We start from the raw sequence: 24820 nt of genomic DNA on the forward strand, positions 1-24820 counted from the left end.
TATTTGTAAACAAAAATAACTCACCACACCAAAAAAAATGTTTATTTTGATAAAACAGCTGTTACGGTTTGTTTTATTTTTCGTCGGGTTGTTTTCTTTATGTGCGTACTTTTTCCGACTTTTATTTACAAAGTCGACTTTTCGACTTTTTCCATAGACGATAGTCGACTTCGACTTTTTTCGACAAAATGTCGATTATTCGAAAGTCGATTTATAGAACCCTAGTTTATAGCTGTCAACTACCGATTTTCCCATCTGGCAGCATTATTTATTTAAATGAAATTGATGAACAAAACAAAATCAAATAAAAACAATTTTTCAAACGTTTATTATTTTTACAAATTGAATTAGATATTTGTTTTGGAAAATACTTAATGATGGAACTTAAAATTCTTGAATTATTTAGCAGCATTGGAGACATGCACTTTGCATTTAAATGTAAGTTTAGAAAGAGAAATAAAAACTATTAATATAAAGATTCTAAACTAAATGTCCATGTTATGGCTACCATGGACTTCAAGACCGTTGCAAATAAAGTGTATCCTTTTAATCACCACGAAACCTATTTAAGATACAATAATAATCCAAACTGTCAATGGATTTGAGGAGTCTTGGGCTAAAAATATGTATGTAAACGTCTTAAGGAAATCAAATTTTATTATGGGGAATTTTTATTGAGTGCCACACAAATCGGTGTACCCAATACCGGGCATCGGAAATGTACGGTTAGAAAATTACAAATTTTTCTATTCTAGCTGATAAATTATGGCTGGAAATGCCTATGGAAAACTAGCAATTGAAGAAGACTAAATTCCGTCAGAATTTTATTTGGATGAAAGGGTCTTAAACCGTAGAGTATGGTTAATGGATATTGTAACAAATACAGCCTCAAATACCATGTGTTTCTCAAAAGCTTATTCTTATTATGTTGAGGAAACGGTCCCAATTTATTGTCCCTTAAGTTTGGAGAAAATGCAAAGTATATTTTCTCGCTTAAAGGAAATAGAGAAAACTGAAAAATCATGGTATTGAGGAATAGAAGAAACGTTGAACTTTGTTATTTAGATTAAAACTACGTTATTTTACTCCTCGTTTGGTGAGCTTTCCAGAAATTTTTGATTTTCCGTATAAAATCACAAATCGGCAACGATATATATTTTTTGTTAAATTAAGGTTAAAGTCGTGGGAGTATTAATAAAGTTGATATGTTTATAAAGAAAATTATGCATAAGGATGCACAAATTCTCTCTTATTTAAAACAACAACAAATTCCCTTTGTTTTTGTTTACCAACAGGTGTTTTTTAACATTTGTTTTGCTACGCTCAAACGTAAACACAACAAATATACAAAAAACCGCTCTCTTTTTTATGCATTTCCTTTTGCTGACACTTTCGTTCCGCGCTCTCTGAAAAAATCGAAAAAAAAACAAATTTGACAGAAAACTGACAATTCGTATATGAAAATTTTCTTCTTCATACATTTTATTTTCTCGTCGTCTTTTTTTTGTATTAATACGTGAAAAATCATCAATTGTGCGGACGCTTAATAATTTATTTCTTCAAATAGTCAATAAAATTGCAAAAAAATTATAAATATTTAAAAAAAATAGTGAAAATACAATAGATATTATTAGCATTATTAAAAGTCGGTGAAAATACTGCTTAAAAATTAGAAAAAAATTGCAAATGAAAATTTTCTTTAGCAGACAAGAAAGAAACGAAAAAATTAAGGTGGAGTTGTGTGTGAAAAAAAGGATGCAAAAAAAATTTCTGAAAATTTGCTTAAAAATCTATAATTTTAGTGTATTTTTTATAAAATGTTAATAAGTCATGTGCATTTTGTATTAAATTAATGAATTTTAATTAGGTTTTATGTTTTATTGTGTGTAAAATAATTGATAATTGTTACACGGTCATTTGTGAAAAAATTCTAAATTGTATACACATACAATTATACCAACAAAAAAAATGACGTTATCCATGAGGTAGCCACATTGTGTGTGTTGAATATATCGATATAATTTGTTTCTCCTAAATCTAGGATTTCAAAAGACCCTCCAGGCACTTTATAATAATAGATAATATTGGTGTGTGACTTAATATATCATCAGAATCGGCTCGATTAGGTATTGGTTGAATCTTAATTCTCCCCAAGATTAAGGAATATCGCCTGATTTGATGGATTACGAGTAATAAGAAAAGCAATAAAATAATCATAACTGAGGGTAATGTTCCTTTCCAATCTTAAGAGATTTTGGTGGAGCGGTATACATCTGAGTCTTATCCGAACTTTTGTTAGTCCTTTTGATATGATATTTTTTTTGAGATAATTTATATGGATCCAGTTTTGACTGATAAGATGTTGTGCTGGATATTTTCTTCTGAAGTTTCAGTAAAAGTTCATACTTCCTAAAAACTGCATTCCTGATTCTGAACAAGGCTTCAGACTTTTTAACCCACCAAGCCTTTGGTGTAAAAGATTTGCCGGCCTTATTAAAATTTTTCGTGATCGTTTCTATGTTATCACATGTTTGCTATGCATAACATTCCCTACAAGAACAGTGACAGTCATTTGACCGGTCATTTGACTGACACTAGTGAAGGAAATATCGATCACTGCGTAGAACAAAGTTTCTATCAAGTTCTTAAGGGCAATATGAAAAATTTGATGGAAACTTTTGTGTACATGTGATCTTGCATCTCCCTTGCACTTATGAATTCTACCGATTTTAAAACATATATTTGAGCTGCTCACTCCTTTGCTTTTTACCAATCAAGGATGATGGAAATGTTAGTCACGATTGACTAATCATTCTTTATGGATATATCCATCACAGTTGACCAATCACACTTGATGAATTTATCCGTCAAATCTGACGGCTATGCCAATTTATAATAAAACACAATTTGTTAACATTTTAAGATTTATATTTTTAATTTTATTTATATACATAGTAAGCATATACATAAATTAACTATCACTTCACCATTTTACTTACCTCACAGAATGTAAAATCCTCCTACGCTCCTTTTAATTTGTGGAAATAAATTGTCTGTAAAGAAATGCATGTAAATATTGAAATATAAAAATTAAAAGTAAATATGTATTCATATTACCACAGATAGATTAAACTCCGAAGTGTATATTCTCAGCTCCACTTCCTGCACCGTTTTTAAATTACTATAAATCTCTATTTTTAATAATGTTAGTCTTAAATTTTTTAATTTTTTGCTTTTTGATCTTTGGCTTTCACTGAAATAATTAATTTATGCGACGAAAACACAGTAACAGTCAAATGTAGTTGTTTCACTCTTTCATATGCAAATGAAACCCTTTATCACACATTGAGTACATCACAGTCATTTTACCGGTCATTTGACCATCATTATTGATGGAATTATCCATTAACTATTTTTTTTAGCAATTTTTAAAGAAAAATGTTGTAAGTGTGTTAGTAAAATCATTTTGTATGTGTTAGTTTCGGTCATACATTTCTTGTAGGGATTACGACTGGTAGTTGTTGTTACTCTTACTGCCCGTAATTTTCACGTCCAGGGTATTTCATGATGTGACATTTTGCAGGGTTCCGGTAAGAATTATATCGATTATACCGATTCACCAATATGGCCTTTGAATGTGCTTGTTCCCTTGTTCAAAATCATATAGCCAAAATCAGCAACTAAATTTTAGAAGATAACACCTTTGTTTTCCGAAATATTGTTGCTAGGTTTCTATAGTTGAAACGAAAAGTCGACTTTTTGCATTTAATTAAAAGTCGATTTTTCGACTTTTAATATTTTATAAATAGTCGACTTTTCGAATTATTTCGACTTTTCGACTTTTTCCGACTTTTCGACTTTTTCCGACTTTTCTACTTTTTTTTTGACTTTTTCCGACTATATCGACTTTTTTCGACTTTTTCCGACTATATTCGACTTTTTCCGACTTTTTACGACTTATTCCGAATATTTTCGACTTTTTCCGACTTTTCGATTTTTTTCCGACTATTTTTTTAAACTTTTTTCGAGTTTTTCCTACCATTTTAAAGTTTTTGACTTTTTTCCACTTTTTTAAAATTTTCAACTATTTTTGACTTGTTTCTCCAATTTTCGACTTTTCGATTATTTCCGACTTTTTCCGACTTTTTTCGACTTTTTCCGACATTTCGACTTTTTTCGCCCTTATTCGACTCTTTCCGACTTTTTTCATAGACGATAGTCGAGTTATCGACTTTTTTGGAACAAAATAGTCGACTTCGACTTTTTTCGACAAAAAGTCGATTGTTCGATTATTCGAAAGTCGATTTATAGAACCCTAATTGTTGCCCCAATTAATTGATTTTACAATTGTAAATTTTAGCACAATGGGAAATTTCTTTTTCGTAACATCTGGCATTGCTGTTTTTAATGCATAGGTACAAAAAGAAAAATCTAAACTCCATTTGGCTGCTATAGTAACCTCAAACCACTCACTGATTTAATATTTTATGTTATTATACCCTACAGCACTATAGTGTTTCCAAGCTTTTGTGCTGATGTTTGTAACATCCAAAAATATTGATCCCACGCCTGAGTCGATTTAGCTATGTCCTTCCGTCGGTCCATCTGACTGTCTGTTTATCTGTGTGCCCATGTAAAGTTAGCGCAAATCTTAGTTTCATAAAAGTTTAAATGACATTGCCGATTTTTGTAACTATTAACACAATTAAATTCTACATAACCTAGAAGTAGACGTAAATTTTTCTACCAAAATGTATAAGGATACGCCCATATTTAGCCCCACCCCCCATGAGTCCTTTTTTAGAAATTATCTTTATTTTTGCCAATGGAATTAAGAAAAAAACCAATTTAAATGCTTTGTTATTAAGAAAATAATACAAATTTTTAACATACTGACTAGTGTAGGGTATTATAAGGTCGGCCATATTCAACTATACATACAAACACACACACACATGTGATTACTTTTATTTGGTGGGGGGCAAAGAGTGTTTGTTTGTGTGCAGGTTTATAAATAAAACACAACAATTTTGACGTTTACTAAATACAATAACAAAAACAACGTGAGGTTAAAGGCATTGAAAATAAACAAATCGTATTTGTTTTTTTTTCATTTGCAATTTTTAAGCCTTATATGTAAATTTATTCATTATTATTTTTTATTAAAACAATACAGTTTTTTAATCGAAAATTGATCTCATTGAGCTGGAATTAAAAACTGCGTAAAAAATGGAATAATTAAAGCGGGAATCTAATAAAACGTCAAACGCAAATTTTCCTTACAACAACTACTACAATTATAAGAAAATGACAACAAATTCAACTAGCAGTGACTTGTATTTGAGACCATTACCCTATTTGGATACCAAATGGGTGCGTGCCGATCTTATAGCCAGTCTGCGTAATCCTGAAGATGCTGCCATTTTATGGAATAATCTTATACAGGATTGTGAGTTGGTGTCGTCTCCCTCGTGGGCGGTGGTAAATGCAGCTGGTAATTTGTGTTATCTGGGTGACGATGGCAAACACTATTGTGGTGTACAAAAACTACAATGTTCCTGTTGCCCCAACGATTATTGCGGCCCCTTGTCGGCCTGTAATTGCAGTGCTTGTCATGCTTTGGATTCAGATGCAACTATAAAAAAGGTGACTACGGCTGCGCAGGCTGCAGCGGCGGCAGCTCAACGTATAGCCAGTGATGCTATCTTTGAATCGTGGCTATGGGGTCAAACTCCGAATAATGCAGCTAAAGTTGAGTGTCAGAAAACCTTGCTAAATGAATTGCACGACATTTCTTTACAAGCTGCTGGCAATTGTCTATCTTCAATACATTTGCGTCAACAATTGTTTATCTATGAGCGTTATTTTGTCTCACTGGCTAGATGTAAACAACAGCATCAGCAGCAGCAACAACAGCAGCAGCAGGCACAAATGCAACAACAGCAAACTTTGGATATACCGCTTTTGCAGCCACCACAACCATCTAACTCTAATAATCCTTTTTTAAATCCTTCGGATAAAAATATGCATAAATTTCAAGATGATAGTCGTCTATCAAGTCGTGAACGTTTTGCCAAATTTGCCCAACAGTCATCTTCGCAGGAATTACGTTCGCCAGGACGAGAAAGTGAACGTGCCACTTTGGGTTTGGCTAGAGTATGCACAAGGGCAGCTTTAAATTTTTCATTTTTCTTTTTGCGTCGTGCCTGGCGTTCGGGTGAAGATACCGAAATGTGCAGTGAATTATTGTGTGAAGCCTTAGAATCTTTGCAGGATCTACCGGAAGCTTTGCTTTTCGATACAACACAGGTGAAAACAAAAAGAAATATTAGAAATAAACAAACAATTTTAATTTACATTTCTTACAGGTTTCACCCCTTTGGATTGAAGTGTTAGAACGTTCTATTAAATTTCTACGTCAAGTTGCCTTAGGTGATCCCATGGGTAATCGTTGTACAGCACCCAAAGAAGATCGTCATACTGCTCTTTGTCTACTACTTGAACTGGGAGCACAAAAAGGCAGTTTAGCTGCTTCTTTAGAAGCCGTAGTTCTACTTTTAACTCTCTGGGATAAAGATAAAGCTACAGATGATAATCGTGATGTACCACAAAATGCTGGAGCTCCTCTGGTGCCCATACTCAAACGTTATGAAGCCATTGGCAATTATGGTCTAACCGCCAACAACGCTCCAGACATTTTACCCTCCAGTGCTACTGAATGTTTCTTACGTTTTCTTACTTTACCCGAGCAGGAAACAGCGAATGTAGACTTGAAACAAGCTGCTGTAGTTATAATCTCCCACTTGGATCGTTTGGCCAAGCCACACATGCCAACTGGACATTCCATACAAATGCCCACAAACTTTGCCATGAATAATGCACACAATAAGACTTCAATGGGTTCGTGTGGCAAAACCACTTCCCTGCCTAATCAAAATTCTCAAGAAAGTGTTTCCACCTCTAATAATAACAATAATTTGTCGGCCAGCAGCACTCCTCAGCTGCATGAGCAGCGCATCTATGCCTTGGGTTGGCTATCATTGAATCCTAATCAATACGGTTTTACTGCAGAGCCGGCTGTGGGTATATCCCTGCCAGGAGTCAATAATATCTGTTCGCAATATTCAGCACCTGTTTTGAATTTTTATTTTCAAGTTCAACAGGTGGTTATATCGGAGGAATATGTGTTGTTTTTGACCCAGGATGGTAAAATGTATACCTGGCGCATTTCTAAACCGGAAACCGAACCCATGTTGATAGAAGAGTTGGCAGAAATTCATATAATATCTGTAGCAGCTCATTGCGAAGGCCGTCATTATTTGGCGGTGGATAGTATGGGTAAATAACTTACATAGTTGTTTTTTATATAAACATTTAATTTTCTGTTCTTTTCAATAATTTGTTTAGGTAATGCTTATTCCTGGGGTAATGGTGTAGGTGGTCGTTTGGGTCATGGTGATACTTTGCCTCGAGAACTTCCTACAAAAATCATTAGCTTAGAGAGATCAGTTAAATCGATTCATGTGGGTTGCACTTACAGTGCAGCCATTACCTACAATGGTACCTTGTTTACCTGGGGCCGTGGCACCTATGGACGTTTAGGTCATGGCAATTCAGATGACAAATTATTACCCACTCAAGTATCAGCTTTAGCAGAACATAAAATAGTGGATGTAGCTTTGGGCAGTGGAGACGCCCACACTTTAGCTGTTACTGCCTCAGGCTTGGTATATGCTTGGGGTGATGGTGATTTTGGCAAACTAGGAAATGGTTCCTGTAATGGCTCACAATTGCCACAACTTATCGAAACTTTACCTCGAGTACAGCGTGTCTTTGCGGGAGCTCAATTTTCGGTGGCCTTAACGTCTGAGGGAAAACTCTATTCTTGGGGTAAGGCCAGCGGAGGACGTTTGGGTCATAATCAGCTGGACAAACAAGTACAATGTTTGAGTACTCCAAAACTTATCAATAATTTACAAACAAAAATCATCATAGATGTAGCCATAGGCGTTTCTCATTGTTTGGCTTTAAGTTCAAATGGTGAGGTTTTCGGATGGGGACGCAATGACTACCAGCAAATATGTCCGGCATCTATATGCCGTGATCCTTTAGTTAAACAACCTATATTGGCCACACATCCCTCGGTTTATGCTTTTGGAATAGCTTGTGGTGCCGCACAAAGTATTATCTGGAGTCAAACATCTATACAGGGTATTCCATCCCGTATTCCCTTTGTAATAGATTTAAGTGAACATACTTTTCGTTTATTGGATCAATTATTGGGTATGGTCTCTGGTCAGGATTCCAATAATCGTCAAACACCAAATCAAGAGGCGGAATGCATAGCAGTGGCTTGTTTAAATCTATTAAGACTTCAGTTGCATGCTTTAATAGCCAATGGTGTTGCCCCTAAAACGGTGGGTCTGTCGGAAGGTTCTCGTCTACTGGTGAGTTTAAAAACTCGCATTCTAAGTTTAGCGGGTGGTGCCAATGTCTTAAAAACCATGCAAGAGGCAGCCCAATGGGCTTTGCAGGTAGGTTGGAGTGTTTTACTGCCCACCGCTTCGGAAAGAGCACAAACTTTAACTTCACTGCTGCCCTCAGAGCCGGGTATATCTACTGCGGGACATAGATTTATGACTGATCTCTTGGTGGGTTCTCTAATGGCCGAAGGAGGCTTGGAGACAGCTTTAAAACAAGCCATACGTTTGGAATCTAATGATTGTGCCGATAATGGTCATAACTTGCCTCTACTACATCTTATAAAACAACTATTGCGCAACAACTCAGCCTTGACTCAAGCTAAACTAACACAATTACTGCTTAGCACTGGTATCGTTAAGCCGGAAGAGGAAAGTCCTTCTTTATCTTCCTTATCTATACTACATTCACAAGAACACTCAAGTCCTAGTTTAGATCTACTACATCGTTTTCAACGCCTGCTATTTTCTCATATTCACCAGAGCCCCAAAACAGAAGATCTAACGGGTGCTGAACTTTTGCTTAGCAAATATCTACAAAGTGCTATTAGTCTCTGTATACATTCCCTACAAAAAGCCCATGAAATTGCTTTGCAAGGCAAAGAAGGTGTGGCTGATATTCTCATGACTGATATATCCGATACTCTACTCTATGAATTGCTTATTGGCCTTATAATCCTTAAAAGAGATAAAGCAAATCTAATGCCTGCCTTTGATTGGTCTCATCATTTTGTTCCGCTTTTGCATGCTTTGGATAACTTGAATCGTTTAATATGTGATAGTGATATTCAGGATTCCGATGATTTGGGTTGGCCGGGTATTATATGTCGTGGTAATCTTAAAAATACTACAACCAATACACAACCAGAAGAGCTGATGCTGATAAGAAAACATGATTTTGAAAATCATATTTTAGATGGCGGTAAATGGGTGATAATAACTGGTTATGTCTGTGATCTAAACGATTATCAGTAAGTAGTTTTTGTTTAACTGTAAAATTAGTTTATTGTAAATTAAACACATATACTTTATTTTAGAAATGAATCTGCCGCCGTGAATGATTTTCTTGAAGATAGCATTGGTAAAGATCTTTCCTCGGAATTAGGTAATACTACCTATCGTTCCTGCTTAGAATTTATATTAAATCATCATAAAGTCGGACGCTACGCTCCGAATATAAGTGAAGAAAAGGTAAAATTTATATAAATTATATTATTAAAGAGTTATAATCCCAACATATTTTTCTTTTAGCCTCATTTGCAACAAAGTAAAGTGCTAACCCATTTTAACTCTGAAAGATGTTTATCTTATCTATTGGGTCTAGTAGCTAACACCCTACAGATAGGTCCTCCTCCACAACCAGCCGAGTTACAATGTAAATCTATTATAAAATCCAATATCATAAGTGGTGGCCTGCAGGTATTACAGCCCAGTAATCCTTTCGATGAGGAAAAAGGTGAAGCACGTAGTAGTGCCAGTACAGCTGGTAGTACACCCACAGAACCACCAGTACATGCCATAGCCTCGGTAGGAGTAATGCAAACTTCAGCAAATAACATACAACATCGCATAGAAACCTTGGTATCTGGCCTCTCTGATGGTCGTTTAACTGATCCTTTGGTAGTTACTTGGATGACTATATCGGAACGTTTTTGCAAGGATAACAATTTAATATGGCACCAAGAATTTCCCCCAGAACATCCGGTACAAGAGTTAGAACGCCTTCTTACAGCAGTCCTTATAAGGCATCAAAGTCTGGGCGGTTTAATACTCTCCACCATAGAGAAAGAATTGACTGGAGTTACAGCTGCTAATTCGGTTTATAAGCTACCCAAACAAATTGCCGAAATAATACGTTTAATTTATCAAACTAAATGGTCGGTGGTGCGTATAAGACAGCAGTTAAATCGTAGTTATAAGGAGGTGTGTGCTCCCATGTTGGAACGTTTACGTTTTCTGCTCTATGAAATAAGACCAGCTGTTAGTCTAGAACAGGAGGGTTTACGCAAACTGTCTATACTGCACAAATTGCCACGTTTTAAACAAATTGTACGTAAGATTATAGCGGAAATGCGTGTGGCTAAGAAGCAATTGGTATGTGCTAAACCGGAGGATATTTTAAATGTTACAATACAAAGTCAAAATGTGGCACAGAAGTTGCAGTCACAATCACAAGTAAGTTGAAAATAAAAATTTAGTAGAAACTTTTTTTTATTAAAATAAATAAAAAAAAACTTTAAAATATTTAGGAATCTCTTTTGGAAGCCGGCTTATCTGTTAGCATCGATAAAAATTCAACATTAGCCACAGATCCTTCTCTTATGCCGATTGCAACAGTCCAAATACCTTCGCCTCTTACCAATCATCCTTCTAATGAGAATCTACTCGAAGGCAGTGATAACAATCTTATTTTATCCGAACGTAAAACATCAAGTGAAGAAATTAAATTTCAAGCATCTGATCTTGATTTTGATGATAAAAAACCCGAACAGGAACCCAGACTTAGTAACGATGTCATACGTAAACTCTGTGAAAAATGGTATTTTTCTGGCGATCTAAATACTCAATTAATGAATGAAATTGTCGAATTTGTTATGCAAGAAATCTGTGATGTTGAAACGGTACGACGAGCCATGTACTGTCAAGTGCAACGCTATCAAATACGTCGCCAAGGTTTAGAAATGTTTCACACAATTCTGCAAGTAAATGGTCTTATGGATGCAGTGAAATATAATATGTTAAGTGGTTATTTAGGTTTACATCTAAAGGGTAATAAACATACTACCACAAATATTTTGGATGATGTTGGCTCTATAACAGCGTTCCAAAAGGCGAATTTAATTTTGGCTCAGGCTCGTATTTTAGAATGGGCCGTACAAGAATTACAAAGACTGGTTAATCAAGAACAAATACATTTAAAATCGAAACATAATAATGCTGGCAAGGATAATACCAATTTGGGTACTTATGTATTCTTGAAGAAATTGCCCAGAGCCAGATTTCTTTTAAGTATTTTCGGTATATTGGCTAAGGATATAGGAGCTAATGAACTTAGTTTACTTATTAACTCGGGCACATTGGGTACGGTATTGGGTTTGTTAAGTCAAACCGGAGGTGATGTGCCGGCAGTTAAAAACACCTATGAATTATCTACAGTTTATGAGGATACTATACTCAAGCAAAAATCAAATAAAGCTAATTTAACAGGACCAGAATTGGCGAAGCTAATGAAGATTGGTACACGAATTGTTAGAGGAGCTGATTGGAAATGGGGTGATCAAGATGGTAATCCACCGGGTGAGGGTAGAATCATAAGTGAAGTGGGTGAAGATGGGTATGTTATAAATTTGTATTAAATAATGTTTAAATTTTGCCAAATTTACTTAATTTGTTTTAAAACAGTTGGGTACGCGTTGAATGGTATACGGGAGCCACAAACTCTTATCGCATGGGCAAGGAGAATCAATATGATTTGCGTTTAGCCGATAGTGCATTAAATATTGTTTCTCCCGATTCTGAGACTGAAAAAGATGAAATTGCCAGTGATTCTTCCTTGAATGGTGAATCTCATCCTACGAAATTATTACGTTATGCTTGTACGAAGCTATTGCAAATCGTTTCCGTGGGCATTGGTTTACATTCCGAAAAAATGGACAAGAATGCTGTGCGAGGCATATCATCTATGTTTCGTGCTATTTTAAATCCCGACTCAACCTTGGCCAACATTTGCGGTTTAGACAATTGGACTACTTTGGGTTTTCTAAAGGCGATTGCAGGTAAGTGCAGTAACTGGAACTAAACTAGAAATCCTATGAAAATCGGTTAAACACTAAAGAACAAAAAAATTACTAATGGTTTTTAGGTGAATCTGCAATTCTATCAAAGTATTTAACATCACCCATTTGGATAGATTTCTATATAAACTTATTGGAACAGCCAACAGTGCGTGAACAAGATGTTTTTCGTAAAATACATTGCTTGCGACTACTACAAATTGTATTAATTCACTGGACCGATGAAAGCGATCTGCCACAAATGAGCTCTCTAGTACGACAAATATTCTCTACTTTAGGCAAAATTACTCTATATTGCCCTAATGATTCGTCGCTTTTACAAACAACGGCGGAAAATAAACCTCGAATTCTATTGACCGCTTCCCACTCGGGGACCGTAGCTGAAGAAATTATAACATTACTGAGAAAATTACATACTCTTCCCATATGGAATACGGCCATAAATTCGTTTCTTTCGCAAAAGCTTTGTGTGGCGGCTGAATTATTTGGGGAAGATGGTTTGGATTTACAGCATTTGGAGAATGAATATATATTTGTAATGGGTGTTTTAACAACTATCGGTGGTTGTGATATACGACCAAGAGTGGGATTGCAGGTTTGCCATGAAGGTACTACTGCTACAATATGTGGTTTTACTACTAAGGGAAAATGTCTATTGAGCACCGACAATCAGTCATTAAATGGTGAATGTAGAAAGATCTCTTTAAGTGCTGCTCTGGAGAGTGCTGACTATTCGGTATTTAGTTTATCACGTTTGCCTATGAATGAAATGTTGCTTAACTCTTGGTCGGTATTATTGTATGGTCCCGGAGAACGTAAGGAATCTGTACCGAACATTATAGATATAAGTTTGTTGAGATCTCAACAAATACAGTTGTCAGTTTTAAACTCAAACTGTGTGCTCTATAGACATCAAACTTCATTGAGAAAGATATTAAAACAAAGATCACCGGGAATGTGCTCATATTCCTCCGAAGAAAGTGTTTCAGAAGAGGAACAAGCTCAAAAATCTGCCGGCAATGTTGAGCAGCATAATCAAAATGAGGTTAATAATGAAGAACCTTTGAATAGTTCATTTGTTGGTTCTAATGAAACGGAACTACTCATACAAAGCATACTTATACGAGCTACCCAACCTTCTCCAGTCAAGGCCTGCTATACCTATAGTGAATTAGCTACAGCTGCTCTTAATTGTTCCCAGGTTTTAGCCTCACAAGTACACTCGGAGTTAAATGATCTGACCTCATCTACATCACGTTTAGGTGGTATAATGCCCACAATGCAACCCACCATGATACATGGTACTCCCATCTATAATATGGGTGTTTATGATGAAGCTACTGGCACTTCGAATACCTCGAATCCTTCTAATTTAGAATTAAAAGAAACAGATACATCTATCAACACTTCGGCTTCCTTAATTTCGCAAATCATGGAAATGGGTTTTAGTAAAAAATCTGTGGAATTGGCTGTAAAACAACTTACTATTTATCCAATGACACCAACACCCGAGCAAATTGTTCAATGGATATTAGAACATCCCGATATTTGTAATAATACTATAGATCCCGGCGACTATAATGATCCCACAGAAATAATGGGACACTCAACATCAGATGCTTCTTTGCCTCAACAACAGAAATTAAGTTCATTGCAAGATCCCGAATGTGATATTGATAATGAAAGTGTTGACACTAGTTCGGATACTGTGGAGGGTTCTTCGATACAAGATCAACCATTTAAATATGAGACTAGACAAGATTTTCAAACCGCCGATCAGTATGCCATGTATGTAAGAGGTCTAGTGTGTCCGGGCATGATAGTACGTTGTTGTCGTGATTTTGAGGAAATTAAAAAAGGCGACATTGGTACTGTTCTTAAGGTGGACACCGAAGGTCTTCATGATCTTAATGTGCAAGTTGATTGGCAATTACATGGTACCACCTATTGGGTGTGTTTTGTGCATATTGAGCTATTGGAAAAACCTGTAGAAAAACTAACTTCAACGGCTATGAATTTAGAGAGACAAACATCGCAAATTGTTATAGGTTCCCAGGTGCGCATGAGAGCGGCACCACGCTATAAATGGGGTAATGTAATGCGCGGCAGTGTGGGTACAGTAACCGCTGTTTGTGGCAAAAATATTAGTGTTGATTTTCCCCAACATCCGGGATGGAAGGGTTCCGTAAATGATATAGAAACGGTGGGTACCTCTGTACAAGGCAGTACCCTCTTGGGTTTCAACAGCCTATCAGCACCAGCAGCTTCGGATCTAATAGAAGATTGGTCGCGCTGCATACGTTCTTTGAGTGTGTCTTCAAATGAAATGACAGCTAAACATTTACTTGATCGTAGTCCCAACTGTTGGCAAAGTTCTTCGAGTACCCAGGGAAAACATTGGATTCGTTTGGAAATGCATGAAAATGTTTTAGTGCACAGTCTGACCGTTACGGTGAGTCCTTCCGATCATTCGCATATGCCTTCGTTGGTGGTGACACGTGTGGGAGATAGTATTGGTAATTTAAAAGAATATTCCTGGATATCGATTAAAAATACTGATACCACAGTACCTCTTATGACCGATGTAAGGCAATATTATCCTTGGATTGAAATAGTTATAAAACAGTGTCGCAATAATGGCATACAATGTAAAGTTCACTCGCTGAATATCATTGGAAGGCGTAAACAAACTGATTTGGATTTAATGCTAATGAATGCTTCATTTTTGGCTTGTGAATACGATAATATGTCCGATTCTAATCAAAATCTTTCTTTATCCTCTTATGCCGATCCTAAATCATCGTTATGTGATCCTCCTTGTACCGTTATGGTTTGGGGTTTGAATGATAAAGAACAATTGGGTGGCTTGAAAGGTTCCAAGGTTAAAGTACCGACTTTCTCTCAAACCATAAGTCGTTTAAGACCGATACATATTGCTGGTGGTTCTAAATCCCTATTTATAGTCTCACAAGATGGTAAAGTTTATGCTTGTGGAGAGGGTACTAATGGTAGATTGGGTCTGGGAACAAGTGCTAATATTTCAGTGCCGCGTCAAGTTCCCGTTTTACACCAATACGTTGTCAAAAAGGTGGCTGTTCATTCGGGTGGCAAACATGCTTTGGCTTTAACTTTAGATGGAAAAGTATTTTCATGGGGCGAAGGAGAAGATGGCAAACTTGGCCATGGTAATCGCTTAACTATGGACAAACCTAAAATGATTGAATCTTTAAGGTCTAAGAAAATAAGAGACATTGCTTGTGGCTCTTCTCACAGCGCTGCCATAACATCAGCGGGAGAGCTGTACACCTGGGGCTTAGGCGAATATGGCCGTTTGGGTCATGGCGACAATGCTACACAATTGAAACCGAAACTTGTGGCTGGTTTAAGTGGTAAACGGGTTATACAAGTGGCCTGTGGAAGTCGAGATGCACAAACGTTGGCTTTAACTGAAGATGGTGCCGTTTACTCCTGGGGTGATGGTGATTTTGGTAAATTAGGTAGAGGTGGTTCAGAAGGTTCTTCGGTACCTCATGAAATCGAACGTTTAACCGGTATTGGTGTCATACAAATTGAATGTGGTGCTCAATTTAGTTTGGCCTTAACGCGTACAGGCGAAGTATGGACTTGGGGTAAAGGAGACTACTATCGTTTGGGTCATGGTACCGACCAACATGTGCGAAAACCACAAACCATACAGGGACTACGAGGACGTAAGGTCATACATGTAGCCGTAGGAGCTTTACATTGTTTAGCCGTCACAGATACCGGACAGGTTTATGCATGGGGAGATAATGATCACGGCCAGCAGGGATCTGGTAATACGGTGGTGAATAAAAAACCTGCTTTAGTTATAGGTTTAGATTCGGTTTTCGTAAATCGTGTAGCTTGTGGAAGCTCTCATTCTATTGCTTGGGGTCTACCGCAATCACCGTCAGAAGATGAAAAGAAAGGCCCGGTACCATTCGCCACCACTAAGGATCCTTTGGGTGGCACCAGTTTGGGAATATATGATGCTGAACCAGTTACTACCACAACATCATCAGCCATTAGTTCGACCACCAAAAATTCCGTAAAAGTCAGTTTGAGTGAAACTTTGTTAAATCTTGAAACGAACGGTGCTCGCCAGACAGCTTTGAACTATGTACTCAATGCCATGAGTATTTTACAGGCCCGTCAGCTAATTGTGGCCGCCTTAACCAGTCACAGCAAGGTTAATTTGAATGAGCGCGTAAGCAGTGAAATTGAACATGATTATGGCAGTTTTAGAGAGAATTCTGGTCACAACAATAATGCTCAACAGCAAACTAACAATAATGCTAATGATATTATAGCCCAAGGAGGAGGGGAAGCCTTGGCAGATGCCACCGATCCAGCCGTACATGAGCCATCACCTGAGGCTGATATACAACCTGCCCCTGCAGGTCCTTTAAGTGCTTTTCAAAGTTTGACGGGATCTCTATCACTGTCAGCCTCTTTGTCTAGTGCCGCTCCACACAAACATTCGAAAATGTCCGCTAGTGCCATGTCCGTCATGGCAGCCACTATGACCAATCAGGAAGAAATGATAAATGAGACTTCTTTAACCGGATTAGATGATTTTACCTCCTTACTAGGAGAATCAGAGGCTAAGAGTTTGGTTGAATTATTAAAACTAAGTGTTGCCGGTAGAACTGGACCTTCAAGTACTTCACAGACCATTGCGGAGACTTTGATAGCATTGGGTTCGAATAGTCCTTCCATAGGAGCTATGTTATTGGAAACTTGTATAACCGAATTGGAAGATCTGTGTACTTCCCGTCATAGCTTAGGCAAAGTTCCAAAACCGGTAATGCAGGAAAGCAGTCATCCTTACGTTGATAATGTAACCACCAATGGTCATGTTAAAATACCGGGAGCTGAAGCCTTACGTTTGGAATTTGATTCGAATTGTTCGACCGAGAAACGTAATGATCCTTTAGTTATAATGGATGGCTCAGGACGTATAATTGCCATGAGATCTGGACGAGAATTTGCCCACTGGGCTTCAGAGATACGTATACCCGGAGATGAAATGCGTTGGAAATTTACCTCCGATAGCTCGGTTAATGGTTGGGGTTGGCGTTTTTGGGTACATGCCATAATGCCGGCTTCTTTGATGAACGAACGGGGCTCTGATCGAGCAGTGCTCTCTCAGCCATCTATGCCTTTAGTGATGGCGTTGTTAGATGAGCGTTTGAGTCCCAACAATAGCAGTGTTTTGTTGCGTTTAGCGGCTGCCTTGGCGTCGTGTGCTCAACTGAATTCACTGACCACTGCTCAACGTATATGGTCGTTAAAACGTTTACACGCAGTATTACTCTCGAAATATGCTCCCAAACCATTAGATGTTTCTTTGAACCCCATACTTATGCCTTTGATACCAGAACTTTTGCGTCAATACGAGTACGAAGAACCTCAAGTGAGGGGAGGCATACACCTCATGCATTCGGATTACTTTAAAACTTTAGCAGCTTTGGCATGTGACATGCAATTAGACTCGGTATTACCACCAGCTGACGTTCATAAATGGGCCTGGTTTAAGAGATATTGCATAGCCGTAAGAGTGGCTCAGTCTTTAATTAAAAGAAGCGAATTGCCCAAAGCATTTTGTATGGAAGTACGCAAGAAATTTGCCGAAATGATGCCTCAACCACAAATACATACGCCTCAAGCAGGAGGTTCCATGATGAATAGTACAACTTCCATCGGATCCTCCACAAGTACGGCTAGTAATCCAACGCCTTCGCCACAACCTTGTCTACCCGGTTGTTCTTCTTCCTCGAATATGGTTAATACTTTAACACCCAGTTCTAGCAGCTTAATACAATACATTGACACAGTGATGACCTTATCTCTGCACGAAAATATGGCTTCATGTGGTGGCGCAGCTTGCAGCTCAAATGTAGCCGTCGAAAATATACAGTTTATGCATGAAGACCATAATCTGTTTAAAGCCGAACATGATAGCCAGCTTTTGCAGTGGCTCAATAGACGTCCCGATGATTGGGCTTTGTCGTGGGGCGGAGCCAGCACTATTTATGGCTGGGGTCATAATCATCGTGGCCAATTGGGTGGCTTAGAAGGAAGTCGCATTAAAACGCCTACACCTTGTGAAGCTCTGAGTTTGCTAAGGCCCGTACAATTAGCCGGAGGAGAACAGACATTATTTGCTGTTACACCCGATGGAAAACTATTTGCCACCGGCTATGGTTGTGGTGGACGTTTGGGTGTTGGAGGTACAGATTCTTGGGCTGTGCCGACTCTAGTAGCTTCTTTGCAACATGTTTTCGTTAAGAAAGTAGCAGTTAATTCGGGTGGCAAACATTGCTTGGCTTTGACAACCGACGGTGAAGTGTATTCTTGGGGAGAAGGAGAAGATGGTAAATTGGGCCATGGAAATCGCATGAGTTATGATCGTCCTAAGTTAATAGATGATCTCACCGGCATAGGTATAGTTGATATAGCCTGTGGCAGTGCTCATTCAGCAGCTATTACATCATCGGGTCATGTTTTAACGTGGGGAAAAGGTCGTTATGGCCGTTTGGGTCATGGTGATTCTGAAGATCAATTAAGGCCGAAATTGGTAGAAGCCTTATTAGGCTATCGAGCCATAGATATAGCTTGCGGTTCGGGAGATGCTCAGACTTTGTGTATAACAGACGACGATAATGTTTGGAGTTGGGGTGATGGCGATTATGGCAAGCTGGGACGTGGTGGCTCAGATGGTTGTAAAGTTCCTGTTAAAATCGAAAGTTTATCTGGTTTGGGTGTTATTAAAGTTGAATGCGGTTCACAATTTTCGGTGGCTTTAACTAAATCTGGTGCTGTCTACACCTGGGGTAAAGGCGATTTTCATCGTTTGGGCCATGGCACAGTAGATCACGTTAGACGCCCCAAAAAAGTTGCAGCTTTACAAGGCAAAAAAGTTGTTTCTATTGCTACTGGCTCTTTGCACTGTGTAGCCTGTACAGATAGTGGAGAAGTGTTTACTTGGGGTGATAATGATGAAGGCCAACTGGGAGATGGTACCGTAAGTGCCATACAAAGACCGCGTCTGGTGCAGGCATTGACGGGCAAACATATTGTTAAGGTGACATGCGGCTCAGCTCATACTTTGGCTCTCTCCACATCTCAGCTATCGGAAAGGGTACGGCCACCACCTAATCCCCCCTTGGAGTATGATTTAGTAAGAGATCTACCACCAGAAGATTTACATGCTCGTCTAGTATTATTACATCACTTTTCGGAGTTGTTGTGCCCTTGTTTGGCCATGTTACCCATAACAGGTAGGAGAAGTTTTTTAAATCAAAATAAATGTATTATAACCCTTTTTGTTTGGTAGGTGATCTAAGTTTGGGCGCCTTAAAAGATGTCTTAGTTTATACCATTAAAGAGGCCGCCTTCCGTAAGGTTATACAAACCACCATGGTGAGAGATAAACAGCATGGTCCCGTTATTGAATTAAATCGCATACAAGTTAAACGTTCACGCAACAAGTCGGTCAATGGTTTGGCCGGAGTTGATGGCATGAAAAGTGTATTTGGTCAAATGGTTCAAAAGTTACCGCTGCTAACACAAGAGGCTTTATCCTTGCCGCATCGTGTTTGGAAAGTTAAATTTGTGGGTGAATCGGTGGATGATTGTGGTGGCGGTTATAGTGAATCTATTGCGGAAATGTGTGATGAATTACAAAACGGCAGTGTTCCGCTGCTAATAGGTACACCCAATGGACGAGGAGAGGCAGGAGCCAATCGTGATTGTTTCCTTTTAGATCCAACACTTACATCAGTATTACAAATGAATATGTTCCGTTTTCTGGGCGTTCTAATGGGTATAGCGGTTAGAACGGGATCACCCTTAAGTTTAAAGTAAGTGTATATGACAGTTTGGAATGTTTTTTTACTGTAATAAATTGTTTGCTTTTGCAGTCTTGCCGAACCTGTTTGGCGTCAATTGGCTGGCGAACAGCTGCGTCCTTCCGATTTAACAGAAGTCGATCGTGATTATGTTGCCGGTTTACTATGCATACGCAATATGGATGATGATCCCAAGGTATTCAGTACCTTAGAACTGCCCTTCTCTACTTCGTCTGCCAAAGGTCATGAGGTGCCACTTTCAACACGTTATACACGCATAACACCACAAAATCGCCAGGAATATGTACGTTTAGCTTTGAATTTCCGTTTACATGAATTCGATGAACAAGTTAAAGCCGTACGAGATGGCATGTCCAAAGTAATACCCGTCCCTCTACTATCATTATTCTCTGCCGCCGAACTGCAGGCCATGGTCTGTGGTTCTCCCGATATACCGTTAGGTCTTCTTAAATCCGTCGCCACCTATAAGGGTTTCGATCCCAATTCGGCTATCGTTCAATGGTTTTGGGAAGTTATGGAAGAGTTTTCGAATCAGGTAGGAAAGACAAACAAAATAATTTTTATTCTAGTTTTTTTATTATATTTAAATGATCTTGTGAATATGAGAGACTTTAAACTTTTTTATTTAAAAATCAATTGGTTTTTTGTTTTTTTAGGAACGTTCTTTATTTTTACGTTTCGTTTGGGGTCGCACTCGTCTACCACGCACAATTGCCGATTTTCGAGGCCGAGATTTCGTTTTACAGGTTTTAGAGAAAAATCCGCCCGATCACTTTTTACCCGAAAGCTATACCTGTTTCTTTTTGTTAAAGATGCCAAGATACTCGTGTAAAGTAAGTAATTTCGCGAAAAAAATTAGCGAAAATTTTCACCAAAAATTCACGATATTTTTTTCGCTTTCAGGCCGTTTTATTGGAAAAACTAAAATATGCCATACATTTTTGCAAAAGCATTGATACTGATGAATATGCCCGTGTTGCTATGGGCGATCCCACCGAAGCAACCGGCAGCGAAGATAATAGTGACTTAGAATCAGTAGCATCAAACGAAGTTTAAAAATTAAAAAAAACTTACAAAAATGATCAAAAATTATAAAATATAAAATGAACAAACAGAAAATTAATATTATACCAAAAAATAAAAACACAATGAAATTTAGTATTAAATATAAGATTTTAAAACAAACAACAATATGATAAACAAAATAACAAGTAGAGGACTAACATTTGAATAATAAATATTTGGGCCCCTGTTAACACAACTTAAACAACTCAAACGTAAAAAATGTTTTTGCAGCAAAACACAAAATTGGTAATTTATTTTTTATATAATTTAATCGAAATAATATTGAAATCTTTTAATAATTTCTTTGTTTTCAGCACCTTATTAAAACTTGAAAATTTAAGGTTTTTTTTTTTAAATTATGGCCACGCCTTTTTTTAAAGGCAAAAGTAAAAAGGTTTGCTTTAATTTAACTTTGTAATTGTAATCTTTTTATTTAGAAATTAAAAAGTATTTATTTTTCTTTTTATTTATATAATTTAGCAATTTAGCTTAGTATTATTACATATTTACAGAATTTATCAAGAAAATAATGTAAACATTATCTTTTACTATTTATGAAATCATCTATTTATGAAATTAACTTTTTTTTATAACTAAAATTGAACTGTTTTTTTTTTGTTTTTTCTTAAAAGAAAAAATTATAAAATTTAAGTTTTTTTGTTATTTTATTTTAATACTTTTGGTTTATTTTTGAAATATATTAACTTAGTTGTATTAGTTTAGTTTAATATTATTGATAATTTTTTTTTTAATTTTTTAAAATTGTTTCTTTAGTTTTTAGTTAAAAACAAAACACTTATGAATTTTCTTTAAATGAATAAAACTTTTCTTGTTGAACGAACACTTTTTATATATTCTTTATATTTTTCTTAATACTCTACTAAATATCAATTGTTTTCGAAATTTTAATTAGAAATCTAAAAGTTTAAACATATTTTAGCTTTTTATTTAAAATATTTAAATTATTCCTATATATTAATACATATTTTAGTTGCTTTACCATACAAATAAATAAACTATGTAGTTTTTAGCAGTATATAAGCATATATTAAACTTTTTAACAAATACCTACAAAAGTGAACAAGGATTTTTTTTTGTAAAATTTAAAGTCCTTGTTATAAACTTACTTTCCTTAAGAAGTAGTGTTAAACTGTTTTTAAACTTTGGAAAAAAAAGCAACAAATATTTTAAAAATAAAGAAAGGAAAGCAATTAATTTTTATAAAACGAAAAATTATATTTCAAAAGGAAATTGGAAAGTATTGTCGCTATAAAATCTGCTTATAACAATGTGTACTTTTCTATAGAATTGAGAATGCGATTCTAGGCATGTTTATCCATTTCATATCATGTCTTTTTTGAAAGGTTATAATAGTGCAAAGACACCTTTATTTTTAAAGCTTTTTTAGTCACCTAAAAGCCTAACCTATCGGCATTAAAATAAAGGATATTTTGTATCCTCTTTCACCAATAAAATTATAACTATAGACTAGAGTATAGACCAGTCTATAGACTAGAGTATAGACCAGTCTATAGACTCGACTATAGACTAGACTATAGACTAGACTATAGACTAGACTATAGACTAGACTATAGACTAGACTAGACTAGACTATAGACTAGACTATAGACTAGACTATTGACTAGACTATAGACTAGACTATAGACTAGACTATAGACAAGACTATAGACTAGACTATAGACTAGACTATTGACTAGACTATAGAAAATATTATAGACTAGACTATAGACTAGACTATAGACAAGACTATAGACTAGACTAGAGACTAGATTATAGACTATAGACTAGACTATAGACTAGACTATAGACTGGACTATAGACTAGACTATAGACTAGACTATAGACTAGACTATAGACTAGACTATAGACTAGACTATAGACTAGACTATAGACTAGACTATAGACTAGACTATAGACTAGACTATAGACTAGACTATAGACTAGACTATAGACTAGACTATAGACTAGACTATAGACTAGACTATAGACTAGACTATAGACTAGACTATAGACTAGACTATAGACTAGACTATAGACTAGACTATAGACTAGACTATAGACTAGACTATAGACTAGACTATAGAACAGACTATAGAATAGACTATAGAATAGACTATAGACTAGACTATAGAATAGACTATAGACTAGACTATAGACTAGACTATAGACAAAATTATAGACTAGACTATAGACTAGTCTATAGGCTAGTCTATAGGCTAGACTATAGATAAGACTATAGGCTAGACTATTTACTAGACTTCCAAAATATAAAGAGAAATTTAACAAAAGAGTTTGATTTACTCAAGTCCCTCACAAAAGGTCTTCTTTCGAAAACACCATGATGATCACACTAATATCGATATATAAGATCTTGAACACTTTTATTCACAAATGTTTTTTTAAATAAAAAAGTCAAGCCTAGTCAAGATAGGGAGAATAAGCTCTTGATCCCTCGATTTTTTTAATACATAATAAATCAGGAAGATCAAAAATCGTGGTAATATTTCAACACCCAATAAGTTTTAATTTTATTTATGGCTCCTAAAAGTATTCTTAGAAATTTCGTATTTAAAAATTTCACATTTAAATTACACTTTGAAAAATAAATTAGTCGTTTTATAAAAATTTAAAAGTTTGGATAACAAAATTAAAATTTGAAAAAATAATAATCACCTTAATAATAATATTTTAAAAATATATTTTAAATATAATATGAAAAGAATAATTAATTGTATTCAATTAACAAAAAAAAAAAAAGAATGTTAAACAAACAAAAAAACATTTAGCCTTAAAAGTCAAACAATATTATTAAAATACACCTTGCAAAACCATATAAAATACATAATTGTAGTATTGAAGAAAAAAAAAATCAAATAAAAAGAGTTCATTAAATATTTAAAACAAAAGTGTAGCGGTAATTTTTTGTTTATTTAGATTTTGATTAAAAGGTATTTAGAAGCTGACAATAAATACTGAATTTATTTTCAAAATTTTAGAATTTATATAAATGTTTTTAGAAATCTCTTCGATTGATGTTATAATGTAAGTAGATTGTAGTTTAATTAAATTTTTTGTATTTTTTTTTTCATTTATCAAAAATTTTTCTATTTTACTTTTAATTGCAGTTGGATTTATTTATCATATTCTAAACTTTATGGGATAACCGAAACGTATACAATAATCAGGCATTATTCTAAAAAGGAAATAAAAAATATCTATTGACAAGCAACATATTTGTAAAGACTGTTATGAATCAGAATTTATGGACAAATTTTTAAATCAGTATACATTGTATTCTACATATTTATTAATAATAATAATAAACATTGTATTTAAAATTATTATTTCATATTTAAACAAATATAAAATATTTCAAAAAATTTAAACAATTCAAACTAAAAAAGAAATCAAAAATCAATTAAGTATATATATATATATATATAGATAGATAGATAGATAGATAGATAGATAGATAGATAGATAGATAGATAGATAGATAGATAGATAGATAGATAGATGGATAGATAGATGGATAAATAGATGGATAGATGGATAGATAGATACA

At 35.8% G+C, this 24820-nt stretch overlaps 2 protein-coding genes across 3 annotated transcripts; both read left to right on the forward strand.

The window, feature by feature from the left end:
• The first annotated feature begins 377 nt into the window (after positions 1-377).
• On the forward strand, positions 378-755 carry LOC111677741. Its single transcript, XM_046947095.1, has 2 exons — positions 378-438; positions 631-755. Exons 1-2 carry the CDS (start codon positions 378-380, stop codon positions 753-755), a joined length of 186 nt encoding a protein of 61 aa, XP_046803051.1.
• Positions 756-1525: 770 nt separating this feature from the next.
• On the forward strand, positions 1526-21300 carry LOC111677726 (probable E3 ubiquitin-protein ligase HERC2). 2 transcript variants are annotated; one of them, XM_046947157.1, is made up of 13 exons: positions 1526-1731; positions 5177-6309; positions 6369-7338; positions 7408-9451; positions 9518-9671; positions 9732-10655; positions 10730-11814; positions 11883-12256; positions 12343-19578; positions 19635-20160; positions 20221-20704; positions 20826-21002; positions 21073-21300. In XM_046947157.1, exons 2-13 carry the CDS (start codon positions 5308-5310, stop codon positions 21223-21225), a joined length of 15129 nt encoding a protein of 5042 aa, XP_046803113.1. In that variant the 5' UTR covers positions 1526-1731; positions 5177-5307; the 3' UTR covers positions 21226-21300. The 2 variants fall into 2 exon arrangements, with proteins under 2 accessions (XP_046803113.1, XP_046803114.1); XM_046947158.1 differs by having other exon boundaries at positions 1531-1645.
• Positions 21301-24820: the final 3520 nt, after the last annotated feature.

The sequence above is a fragment of the Lucilia cuprina genome, chromosome 3 (genome assembly GCF_022045245.1).
Source record: "Lucilia cuprina isolate Lc7/37 chromosome 3, ASM2204524v1, whole genome shotgun sequence".
In the NCBI taxonomy this organism is placed as follows: Eukaryota; Metazoa; Arthropoda; class Insecta; order Diptera; family Calliphoridae; genus Lucilia; species Lucilia cuprina.